This window comes from Camelus ferus, chromosome 31, assembly GCF_009834535.1.
Source record: "Camelus ferus isolate YT-003-E chromosome 31, BCGSAC_Cfer_1.0, whole genome shotgun sequence".
Lineage (NCBI taxonomy): Eukaryota > Metazoa > Chordata > Mammalia > Artiodactyla > Camelidae > Camelus > Camelus ferus.
The window spans coordinates 6,521,012-6,533,702 of NC_045726.1; the positions used below are offsets into that span (position 1 = coordinate 6,521,012).

General features: G+C 36.1%; 1 protein-coding gene across 1 annotated transcript; it reads left to right on the forward strand.

Moving 5' to 3' along the window:
• Nucleotides 1-362: 362 nt before the first annotated feature.
• Nucleotides 363-5,801, forward strand: SAP30 (Sin3A associated protein 30). Its single transcript, XM_032470875.1, has 4 exons — nt 363-1,001; nt 2,584-2,709; nt 3,288-3,386; nt 5,464-5,801. Exons 1-4 carry the CDS (start codon nt 681-683, stop codon nt 5,584-5,586), a joined length of 669 nt encoding a protein of 222 aa, XP_032326766.1. The 5' UTR covers nt 363-680; the 3' UTR covers nt 5,587-5,801.
• The last annotated feature ends 6,890 nt before the right edge of the window (nt 5,802-12,691 follow it).

Here is a 12,691-nt window from a genome sequence, read left to right on the forward strand (position 1 = left end):
ACAGCTCATTCCCCGCCCCTCCGCCCCCTGTTCCCCGCGCTTTGTGCTTCGCCTCAGGAGTTGAGTGACCTCTTCCAGTAAAACGTCAGCTCTGCAAAATCCCAGGAGCAAAATACAGCCCAACTTCCCGGGGGAGACCAGAAGCCAGAAAACATCACAAACCCCAACCACAAACCCCTGTTTTCCCAATGCTTTACCAAAAAAAAAAAAGCCCAGCCCGCCCCCGCGCGGTGCATGCTTGGACAAGTAGTTCCCCCAAACAGCGCAGCGCTGGATCAGCTCGGCGCTCAGGTGGACTCTCCGGAACAGAACTGCAGTTCCCGTAGTGCTCTGCGGCAGAGTGGAAGGGGCGGAGCGGGCGAGTGCGAAACGCGCTTGCGCAGGTCGAGGGCTAGAGGGAGGCGGAGGTTCCGCGGTCCAACTGCTGAGGAGTCTCCATGTGACAGTGAGTGGCGTCCCAGCTCCAGGCGACGCCCGGCTCGGGTTTCGGACCCCAAGCTCCGTACAGCGTTCCGGCGCCAGCAGACACCGGCCGGCTGGAGCGCGTGGCGTTGGCTGGAGGCCCTGGGCGCAGAGTGAGCAGTCGCGGCGGGGCAAGTACCTGAGGTGCCGCCGAGACCCTGCGTCTCCCGAGAGGCGGGCGGCGCGTCTGTCAGCGCGGCGTCCGCGAGCGCGCGGACATGAACGGCTTCACGCCCGAGGACATGAGCCGCGGCGGGGACGCGGCCGCCGCCGTGGCTGCCGTGGTGGCTGCTGCTGCGGCGGCCGCCGCCGCCTCGGCCGGGAACGGAGCCGGGGCGGGCGCCGGGGCGGAGGTGCCGGTCGCCGGGGCCGTGTCGGCGGCGGGGCCCCCGGGAGCGGCCGGGCCGGGTCCCGGGCAGCTGTGTTGTCTGCGGGAGGACGGCGAGCGGTGCGGCCGGGCGGCGGGCAACGCCAGCTTCAGCAAGAGGATCCAGAAGAGCATCTCGCAGAAGAAGGTGAAGATCGAGCTGGATAAGAGCGTAAGTGACAGCGGGACTGGGCGCTGGGGGAGCGGAGCGGCGGGATGCACGGGCGGGCGGGGTCGGGGGCCCCAGACCTGGGTGCAGCGCCAGCCGGCTCGGGGGTCTCCAGCGGGGAGCAAACAGCCCGGCGCTGCAAGTCGGACCGCCGCCCCGGCGGACACACTTGCGGGCCGCGCGCCGCCCCTCCCCTCCCCGCGCACCCGGCCGGCTCCCTGCGTCCCCCTGGTCTGCCTTCCCCCTTCCTCCGCCGCCGAGACCGGGAAGCGAAACAAAGGGGCGGCCGCGCCGAGGGCCCGGGCTAGTTTTCCTGCAGCCCCGCAGCTCCTTCTGGAGCGGAGGCGCCTTCTTTGTTTTGCTGCCCAAGCTGGCGGTTGGCCCCGGGGAGTAGCTGCCCCAGTCCAGGGAGAGTGGAGTCCGGCCACGACCTGCCGTCGTAGGCCAGGGGGTCCCCGCGTTCCTCGTTCCCCGAGCTGCCGGCGCCGGCGGGGAGCCGTGTCGGCGGCGGCAGCATCTAGGGCAGCTGCACGGAGCGTGGGGAGCACGCAGCCTCTGCGGTTTTGCCATCCGTTTGGCAGCCATCCATCCGGGTTTCTTTTTTCTTCCTTTACACGTCTGTTCTTTTGACCATCTATGAAGTTTTTAGGAACCACCTTCTCCACTTTTCCGAGCGCTGGCCCGCGGTAATAAATAAGATGTCAGAACCAGCACACGTTTTGCGTATTTTTAACTTGCTCTTAGCTTAAAGGTTACTTTAAAAGCCTATTAAGTCAGTCTTTACTTGTTTTTTTTTCCTTTTTAAGGAATAACTATTGATATATGAGACCCAGTATTTCAAATGTCACTATACAACTGTCAAGACTATGTAATTAAAGTTTTTGAAAAGTTTATTTGGGATACTTTCTGCCTTCTTAAAGAGTTAGTTCTCTAGTTGTGTTCATGAGAAACTTCTCAGGTAAACTTGAATAATTTCATATTGCTTTGGTTGGAAAAACGTTATTAAAGATAAATGCATTTATTTAGTACTCAGAAAAGTTCAAATTTAAATTTAATTTACAACTTATAATTCAAATTTAAATGTAGTTAAGGTATGAAATTAGCTCGTTTCTAAAAATGGATAGTTTTGTATCTGGTTTATAATTTTGAGTATTTAGAAAGATTAGGAAATATGCATTATGATATTAACATATGCTCTAAGTAGAGAAAATACTATCAAATAGCAAGTTGTGGGCAACATAATTTTTCCTTTGTTAAAAAACAGCATGACCTAACTAATCTAGTTCACTGTCATTACAATTTGATGACAGAACCTAGAGAGTTGGAATTTCTCATTCTCCTCTGCGTCTCTCTCTCCCTTCCGGTGCTGGCATCCCTCCACCACCTCCTCTTAACAGTATTGTCACACAGGGTATATTTAACTGGTTGCAGGACTTAAAAGAGTAGAAAGAAACATACATCTTCTTAACAATAGCCTGTTTGGACTGTTGTTTTTATTGTTAATAACTGTGAATTATGTATTTTACTAACACATAGACACATTTTACTGTAATCATAAGTAGTCTGTGAAACTTCTCTGTTTCAGGCAAGGCATCTTTACATTTGTGATTATCATAAAAACTTAATTCAGAGTGTTCGAAACAGAAGAAAGAGAAAAGGGAGTGATGATGATGGAGGAGATTCCCCTGTGCAAGATATCGATACTCCAGAGGTAGATGAAAGTTTTTGTATGTTAAACGTAAATCTTATGTGCTCTATTATGACAATTTTATGAAAAGAGATGAACAAATTTTAAAAATACGTAAAGCACTGGAAAGTCTGAAAATGAAAGCAAAATTAAATATAGCCATTTAACATGCAGTTACACAATTTGACTTGTTATATTTTCAGTTGACGACTCTTATAGCTCTGTTGTCATGGTTTTTTTTTTTTGCCCCCAAACAGTTTTTAATATCTATCCTCAAAAGATTGAAGTGTTTAATACACTTGTAGTTCTGATTATATAAAAAATTTTTTTGTTCTTTTTTTTCTTTTTTGGGGGGGAGGTGTGGTAGTTAGATTTATTTGGTTTTTTAATTGCTTTTTAGAGAAGGTGCTGGGAATTGAACCCAGGACCTTGTATATGCTAGCATACGCTCTACCACTTGAGCTATATCCTCCCCCTAAGATGGTTTTTAAATAATGGAATTAAGTTTTTATTGTGTTGAAATTGAAGTGTTATTATACATATCGAAGATAAGTGTTTAACAAATTGTATGAACTAATTTATATATGTTCATTTTTTTCTAGGTTGATTTATACCAATTACAGGTGAATACACTTAGGAGATACAAAAGACACTTCAAACTCCCAACCAGACCAGGACTTAATAAAGCACAACTTGTTGAGGTATATATGAGTTTTAAACTATTTCACCTTTAAATGAGCCTGTTCATACAAAATAAGGTCATTAAATACTAATGACATTGTTAATGTAGTGGATATATCAATACAGTTTAGTTAGAAAAATTGAAGTTAATAAAAAAAATCTATTGTGGAAGAATCTAGCTGCCTAGAAATGCTTTCTGCTACTTAGGAAATTCCTTTATGTAAGGACTACTCAAAGGATTGTGTGCAGTTTTCTAAGCACCTTCTAATACTGACTTTCAGAAATATTGAAAGTTTTTTTTTTATTCTCATTCTAGAAATCTGTCCTGTTTAAAGTTCTGTTTACTCAGTAAACATTTATTTAATACCTAATTGAGGCATAATAAGATAAGTTAATAAGCTTTGATGTCTTCATTAGAATTTATTTTTTGAAGTTTTGGATGGAATAGGTTTGATGGATAAGCCCTTGAACAGTATTCCAGTAACTTGCAGAGTTAACTGTTTCAGAACTTGTCCTTGTTGCTGTTAGTTTGTTTTATTTCAAGCATCCATGTTTTCATACCTAGAAGATGAAGACTTTTATTCACGCTTTTACTTGTAGTTTCTTTGATACAGAGTTTCTAGTCCTTTAGTGGATTTTGAAAAGTTGAGTGTGTTTGTGTTCTCAGGAAATAAAAGAGCCAAGAAATCTGTGCATCATATTAAGATGTTTATAGATTTATGTATTTATACTTCAGTCATGTTTAAAATTAAAATGCTTGACTTACTCAACAGAAAATAAATGTAAATATATAAATCAGTTTTCTCATATTCTTCATCTTGAATTTAGTAATCCAACATTTTCTAAAATGTACATATTGAGTAAGATAGAAGAAAATAAAAGGTACAGTTCTTTGGCAGAATGCCTTTTAACATTGTTGAGATCCAGTATATTAACGTTTTAGCCAGAATTTCTTCTTTTCTTCTTGCCTAGGCAACAAAAATCTAATTTTTCTCCAAATCTAATTTAAAAGATTGCATCCTTTTTGGATTGTATAGTACATTAATATAACATAAATATAAATATTGCCTGCTGTGATGAAACTATCCATATACATACATATACTGATCAGCTGAAGGTACCTTTGTTTTGGGACAAGTGAGAACTGAAGAACTGATTATTTTAAATGTTACATTTAAATGTATTTTTTTTTAATGGATAAATCAAACCTGAAGTCTTTGACAGTCTGATCTTTTTAAAAATTGTATAATTTCTAGAGCTATTTTCTTTTTTAGAAATAAGAAATGCAAATAGCCATGAGTGCTACAGCTTAGTCAGAAATGTAGATATTTATAAATGATTCCAAAGTTGAATGACTGTTCTCCTTCAGTCTCTGAATTGTCTTTAAGAAGTTTTATCGTCTAGAATGTAAACACGCATATCATCTCCCTGGGTTAGTCTGTTATGTGTCTGTGGGTAGTTGCACATGTTACATTAGCACAATGCAAAGGCAAGAAGCAGGTAAACATTCTTAAGTGAACATCTCTTTCCTTTCTCATTTCCCATCCATAATTTTTATTCAGAAAAAATTTTCAGGGAACCTTAACAAAGAATACTACCAATGAATGAAGGAATGTAAGTTATAGCAAACATATTTGTGAAATAATTCATGGTTTGTTTCTACAGAACCAAAACTTTTTCGACTTAATGTTTATCCTTTTTCCATAAGTAGAGTCTAAACTATTATATGAAGCATATGGACTCTGACATTTTGTTTTATTTTCCTGATATTTGAAGTTTAAAAGTAAAAATACTTAATTTCTAATCTAGATCTCAGTTATAAAATATAAAATAAGTAAAAGGAAATACACATTCTGATTAATACATAGCTGATTGAGTGGGCCAAGGGATCTTTTGAAATCACACTATCTCTTGTTCATAACATCTTACTCTTAATATGCTTTTCATCCTGTGGTATTTTGTTAAATACAATTTATTTTTAAAAAGGAATAGCTCTTATCACATAGCACCTTTTCTTTTGATGACAGTTTTTTACCTAGTTTATAAAATCTGTTAATATCTGTAATTTAATTTCCTCAATTTTTTTTTTCTTTATAGATAGTTGGTTGCCACTTTAGGTCTATTCCAGTGAATGAAAAAGACACCTTAACATATTTCATCTACTCAGTGAAGAATGACAAGAACAAATCAGATCTCAAGGTTGATAGTGGTGTTCACTAGGAGAGATGGAATTGAGACTAAGACTTGGATGTGCAGATGTTAAGACTGCTTACTGTTTTTTGACATGTAGAAATGTTCCTTGTGTATTTTTTCTACAGACGATTTTCTCTGGTTTTATTTTCTTTGTTTCTGACTCTAATAATTAGTTGGAAACTCATGTAAAATGAGCTTTCCTAGATTAAAAAATATTTTAAATAAAGGTTATTGCTATTATAGTTGCTTCAGTGTATTTATTTTGTGAAACTTAATTTTTATTTTAAACTGACTTTTAGAGGCCAATATTGAGACTTTAATGTGAAGATCATTTTGTTACTTTTTTTTTTTTTAATTCCAAGAAACTAACAGATAAAGAAGTAACAGATGTAGCACATTTGCTTTCTCTGGGACAATCTGATTTGGAATTAAGAATATCTAAATAGTTTTATTTCTTAAAGTGTTTTTTAGTACTAATAGGTTTGAAAAGTAGACTTCCACTGGGATGAAGCTTCTTTTTAATTTCCTTTTATTATTACTACTTGATGAAATGTCAGGAAGAAAAAATAGTTTAATGTCTACCTCCTTCCAAAGAAGACCTAATGTATCAGCAGAAATAAACACTGTGTTGAAAGTTGTAATATGAGCATAGAATTAAATATAGTTGTTTCTTTAAATTTATTTTAGAGAAAAGGTATTTATATGACATAAGTATAGAAAGAAGCTCTGCAGTGCCCCTTAATTTTCAGTCCTGTTCCGTACTGTTTACATTGCAAATTAAAACTAATAAATTGGAGAGGTCTAGAAATCTATCAAGATCTTTAAATTTTGGTCATCCATAGCTCTGACTTGATTTCTATTTTATTTCCTTTTTATATTTCATTCTGTATCAGTTTTCCCTTAAATATGTTTAACCTCTACTTTTCCTGAGATTGTATTGTTTAACCAGGGTCTTACAGTTGCAAATTAGATTTACAGCTTGTGACATCAGAACAAAACAATAGTCTCAGCGAAGTGTTCTGTGATTGTGCTGCAGACTGTAGCATGGAAGTAGATGAGACCATTAATGTAGCTCAGGACATCTCAGGGCTGACATTTGGGCTGATGAGTCTTCATTGTGCGAGGCTGTCTTGTGTGTTGTAGGGTTAGCAGCATCACTGCAGTCTTCATACTAGTGCCAGGAAAGCTCCGAAGGTGATAACCAAAAGTATCTCTAGACATAGTCATATGTCTGCCAGTGAGGGACAAAGTCACCCCTAATTGGGAACCACTGTGTAGCTAAATCTAAAGAACATACTGGTTCAGTAGGAGGTAAGTCTGAGTCTGTGTATTTTAACATGTTCTGGGTGTACTGAAAACTAGAAAATATGGTGAACAGTGAAGCTGCTGGTCTTTGTTCTTGCTACGACCATTTGAAGATTCACTTGCTACCTTATTGATGAGCAGAGGCTGTAATAATTGGTATTACAGAAACCTCTATTTCCAGTGTTCCAGAAATCTCCATGAGAAATTTTTTCTTAGCTGTTTAAAAATGAACCACATAGCTATAAGATGTGGTGGTTTATTTGAAGAAAGTATTACTTCTATACTTTGTTACCTACACATTTGAAGATTTAGCTTCTAAATAAAAACTTGACTGTAGGCTTATTTTTTCCTATGAAACCATACTCCATTCTTGCGAAAAAATCTTGAAGTTACTTGCTGACATTCAAGTGTCTGTTTATTAATGCAACTTTTCACTAGCAATGTTAGTTTCATACAACTGATTATTTGCCTGAAATGTAGTTGTATAAAAAGTGAAAAGAGTTCTGAGTGTTGGTTATCCAATGAGATTAGATCCTTGTTAGAGCAATGTAAACAAGAAAAATTGAAAACTGAAGAGCCTCACCAAAGTTGAGAGACTCAAGAAGCTGCAATGTAAAGTTGTATATAAAAATTTCAATTCCTTCCTATTGGGTTTTTTAAATTACAGATTTACCAGATATCTTTTTACTTATCTATATCTGAACAAGAAAAAGTAAATGGAACCTCGTATCTTAAGAATGTTGGTTACTTTTCATGTTAGAACATCAGGAAAAGAATCCGGATTTGACTGCCACTGGGATAGAGTGTAGCAGGAGCTCAAGAAATAAGTCAGTTATCTGGTAACCACCTTTTGCTGAGTAATTTAGAAAAAGGCTAAAAATTAATGCTGAAATTACTTCTTTAAGGAAACAAACTCTATATTATTTCTACATAGTTTTTTTTAAAATGAGGTGAAATACACTATTAACCACTTTAAAGTGTACAATTTGGTGATATTTAGGGTATTCACAATGTTGTGCAACCACCAGCTGTAACTTGGAAGCTTTTTGATCACCCCAGAGAAACACCCATACGTAATCACCCCCAATTCCTCCCTCCTCCTATAGCCTAATAACCTCTAATCTGCTTTCTGTCTCTATGGATTTGCCTATTATGGATATATCATAAAAAGGGAATATACAATATATGTCTTTTTGTGTCTGGATTTCTTTCTTTCTTTCTTTTTTTTTACTTAGTGTGTTTTCAAGGTTCAAGTTGTACCATATATTAGTACTTAGTTCCATTTTTTGCTGAATAACATTCCTGTGTGTGTGTGTGTGTGTGTGTAAATCTGTGCATCACAATTTGCTTTGCCATTCATCCATTGATGAACATTTGGACATTTGAATTTCCACCTTTGGCTATTATGAATAACGCTACTATAAACATTTGTGTACAAGTTTCTGTGTGGACATGTCTTCATTTCTCTTGAATATGTATCTAGGAGTGGAGTTGCTGAGTCACATGGTAATTCTATAATGTTTTGAGGAACTGCTGAACTTTTCCATAGTGGCTGTATCATTTTATGTTCCAACAACAATGTACAAGAATTCCTATTTCTCCAAATCGCTAATACTTGTATTTCCTTTTTGTTTTGTTTTTTAATTAAAGCCAATCTACTGGATGTGAAGTGGTATCTCATTGTGGTTTTGATTTGCATTTCAAGTCCTTTGTTCATTTTTAAATTGGGTTGTTTCTTGTTGTTGAGTTCTTTATTCTGGATATTAACTCTGTATCCAATATATGATTTACAAATATTTTCTCCCATTCCGTATATTGCCTTTTCACCTTCTTAATGTTCTTTGATGCATGAAAGTTTTAATTTTTATTTAGTACAACTTGTTTGTTTCTCATACTTTTGGTGTCAAGTCTAAGATTCCATTGTCAAATCCAACATAAAGATTAACCCGTGTGTTTTTTCTAGGAATTTTATAGTTTTAGCTCTTAAATTTAGGTCGTTGACTCATTTTGAGTCAATTTTTTTGTAGATGGAGTGTGGTAGAATTCCAGCTTCATTCTTGTGAATAGGGTTATCCAATTGCTCCAGCACAATTTGTTGAAGAGAGTATTCTTTCCCCACTGAAGGATTTTGGCACCCTTGTCAAAAATCAGTTTACCATAGATGTTTGAGTTTACTTTTATACCCTTAATTCTATTCCTTTGGTCAATATTTCTATTCTTATGCCTGTATTGTACTTTTTGACTACTGTAGCCTTGTAGTAAGTTTTAAAATCAGGAAATGTGAGTCCTCGCACTTTGTTTTTCTTTCTCAATATTGTTTAGGATATTTGGGGCCCCTTGTGGTTCCATATGAATTTGAGGATAGGTTGGATTTTCCATTTCTGCAAAAAAAGACCATTGGAATTTGATGAGAATTATACTAAATCTGTAGATCATTTAACAGTTGTCATCTTAACAATGTTAAGAATGCCAATCCATGAACATGGAATATCTTTCCATTAATTTTAGTTCTTCCATTTCTTTCTGTAATGTTTTATAGTTTTCAGTGTACAAATCTTTCACCTCTTTGGTTAAATTTATTCATGATATTTTATTTTTGATGCTATTGTAAATGGAATTGTTTTCTTACTTTCTTTTTGGGTTGTTCCTTACTGTTGCATAGAAAACTGATTTTTGTTTGTTGACCCTGCACCTGTGCTGAATTCATTTATTAGCTCTAGCAGTATTTCTGTGGATTTTATGAGATTTTTCTATATGTAGAATCTTGTAATCATTAAATAGAGATAATTTTACTTCTTTTTAAAATTGGATATTTAATTATTTATTTATTTATTTTTGCTAAATTGCTCTGGCTAGGACTTAAAGTTCAACGTTGAAGAGCAGTGATGGAAATGGGCATCCTTGTCTTGTTCTTTTCCTTATGAAGAGAGCTTTCAGTCTTTCACCACTGAGTATGATGTTAATTGTGGATATATCAAAAATGCTCCTTATTATATTATTGTTAGTTTGATGAGTATTTTGTATCATGAAAGGGTATCAAGTACTCTTTCTATGACTATTGAAGTAATCATGATTTTTCTTCCCCCCTTTGTTTTACTAATGTAGTACATTACCTTCAATTATTTTCTTTTGTTGAACCACCCTTGCATTCCTGGGATAAATATCACTTGGTCATGATGTATAATCCTTTTAATGTGCTATTGGTTTTGGTTTGTTAGTATTTGTTGAAGACTTTTATGTCTATATTCGTAAGGGATATTGGTCTAATTTTTCTGCTACTGTGTTTATCTGACTTTGGTCTCAGGATAATGCTGGCCTCATAGAATGTGTTAGAAAGTGTTCCCTTGTATTTTTTGGAATAATTTGAGTAGGGTTGATGTTAATTTATCTTTAAAAGTTTGAATTCACTACTGAAACCATCTGGTCTGGAACTTTTCTTTCATGGAAGATTTTTGAGTTATTGATTCAGTCTCTTTACTTATTATAGGGCAGTAGAGGTTTTCTGTTTATTCTTGAGTCAGCTTTGATAATTTGTGTGTTTCTAGGAATTTGTTCATTTCATCTAGATTATTCGATTTGTTGTCATACAGTTGTTCATAACATTCTTTTATAATACTTTTAATTTCTGTAAGGCTAATAGTAATGTCCCTGCTTTTATTTGTAATTTTAGTTATATATACTTTCTCTCTTTATTTTTCAGTAGTCTAGCTAAGGGTCTGTCAATTTTAGTGATGTTTAATTTGGTTTCATTAATTCTCTCTTTTCTAGCCTGTATTTTATTTATTTATGCTCTATTCATTATTTTCTTAACTGGTTTGGACTAAGTTTGATCTTTTTCTAGTTTTTTAAGGCATAAATTTCAGTTGTTGATTTGAGATCTCTCTTCTTTATTAATGTATATATTTACAGCTATAAATTTCCCTCTGAGTATTTCTTTTGTGGCATCCCATAAATGTTGGTGTCTTATTTTTGATTTCATTCATCTCAAAGTATATTCTAATTTCCCTAGTTGTTTCTTTGACTTATTGGTTGTTAAAGATGCACTGTTTAATTTCCACAGATCTGTGCATTTTCCATGTTTCTTCTGTTATTGATTTCTAGCTTAAGTCCATTGTTAAGGAAGGTAGTTTGCATGATTCCAATTTTTTTTTAATTTATGGAGAATTGTTTTATGGGCTATCATATAGTCTACCCTGAAGAATGTTCCATGTGCATTTGAGAAGAATGTGTATTCTGCTGTCCTTGGGTGGGGTACTCTGTATATTACTGTTAGGTCTAGTTGGTTTAAAGTATTGTTCAATTCCTCTGTTTCCTTTTTAATCTTCTGTCTATCAATAACTTAAAGTCTATCCATAATTTAAAGTGAGATATTGGAATCTCCAACCATTATTGTAGAACTGCCTATTTCTCCTTTCAGGTCAGCCAATGTTTGCTTCATATATTTTCTGGCTCTGTTGTTTGGTGCACGTGTGTTTATAATTTTTTACAACTTGTGGATTGACCCTTTTAACAATATAAAATATCTTTCCTTGTCTCTTATAACAGTTTTTTAATTTAAAATCTGTCCTGTCTGGCATTAGTACAGCCATCCCAGCTCTCTTTTGGCTGCTATTTGCATGAATTTACGTATTTTTGATAGCAAAATTCAGATTATTATATCTAGGCAAGTGATGGTGATTCAAAAGTTTTTGTCATGTCATTGCTTATTCATTTAATGAGTTAGTTTAAAAATGTCAAGAAATGTCATATGTATAAATTTTTTCAAATGTGTGTACTGTTTACTATAGAATTCATTCCTTTGGGATTATGAAATTCCTTATATTTCTTTCTAGGTAAAAACTGATATTATAAACTTTATTATATGCGTCATGTCCTAGTTGCATTTGTAGTCTACATGGTCAGCTACTAGTTCTTAAATAATAATCATATTAATTGCTACTAGATTATCATATATGTGTAAGCATGTGTGTGTATTTCCTTTAATGTATATTTAAAGTAGACATCAAGTCAGTTTTATACCCATAATACCCAACACTTAGATTTTCACTTCTTAAAGTCTGGAAATATAGATCACATACACTTTTTCTGTTGAAAATTTAAAACAGGTTTTTATTTGTAAAATTCTTAGCATATATTGGCTACATGTATGTCACACATTTCTCTCTAGGTATACCACTATACAAAGATGACCACATTTTGGTGACTCCATTCTATAGAAGTAAATTGAGGAAGCTAATTCAATGTCAATTTACTATATTTTTCCAGTATCAGTTTCTCTTCAATTGTTTGAGAGACAAGTTTAGGTTTAGGCTGTTGATGCAATATGATTTAGAAATATATGAATTTGATCATTTTTTTCCTTGTAGGAAAATTATTGTAAAGCCTATAGTGTTTTACTGATAAGATTATTTATATTTTAAAAGTACTGGTCATAATATTTTGCAAAAACTATTTATTATGGAAAGAATTCATGTGTACCTGTGGGCAATTGTAATGAAGTTAAAGTTGTAGAGTGCTCTGTGAATGTTCTTATCTGTCCTCATCTTCCTCCAAGAGCTGTTGCTGACTGTTCTGTTTCTCCGTGTTGCTTCCAATTATCCAATAATCCTTTACGATTAGCGCCTAATCCCAGCAAACAAAAATATTCAAGGAGCCCCTAATTTTTATCAAAAAGAGATGAGCTATTAGTAAGTATTACCATTAACTTTGTGCTCAGCATCATGGAATTCATTGTAAGAACAAGAATATATAAAGTCAAAGATAAAAAGACAGAAATTGTTATTCAGTAAGCATTTAGCATATGTGAGTTATCTGAAATGTACAGCTG

Excerpts from the sequence above, each read along its gene's own strand:
- SAP30 (XM_032470875.1), top strand. The coding sequence starts at position 681 with ATGAACGGCTTCACGCCCGAGGACATGAGCCGCGGCGGGGACGCGGCC. Across the intron at positions 1,002-2,583 it reads AGATCGAGCTGGATAAGAGC|GCAAGGCATCTTTACATTTG; the intron begins GTAAGTGACAGC and ends TCTCTGTTTCAG. Across the intron at positions 3,387-5,463 it reads ATAAAGCACAACTTGTTGAG|ATAGTTGGTTGCCACTTTAG; the intron begins GTATATATGAGT and ends TTTTCTTTATAG.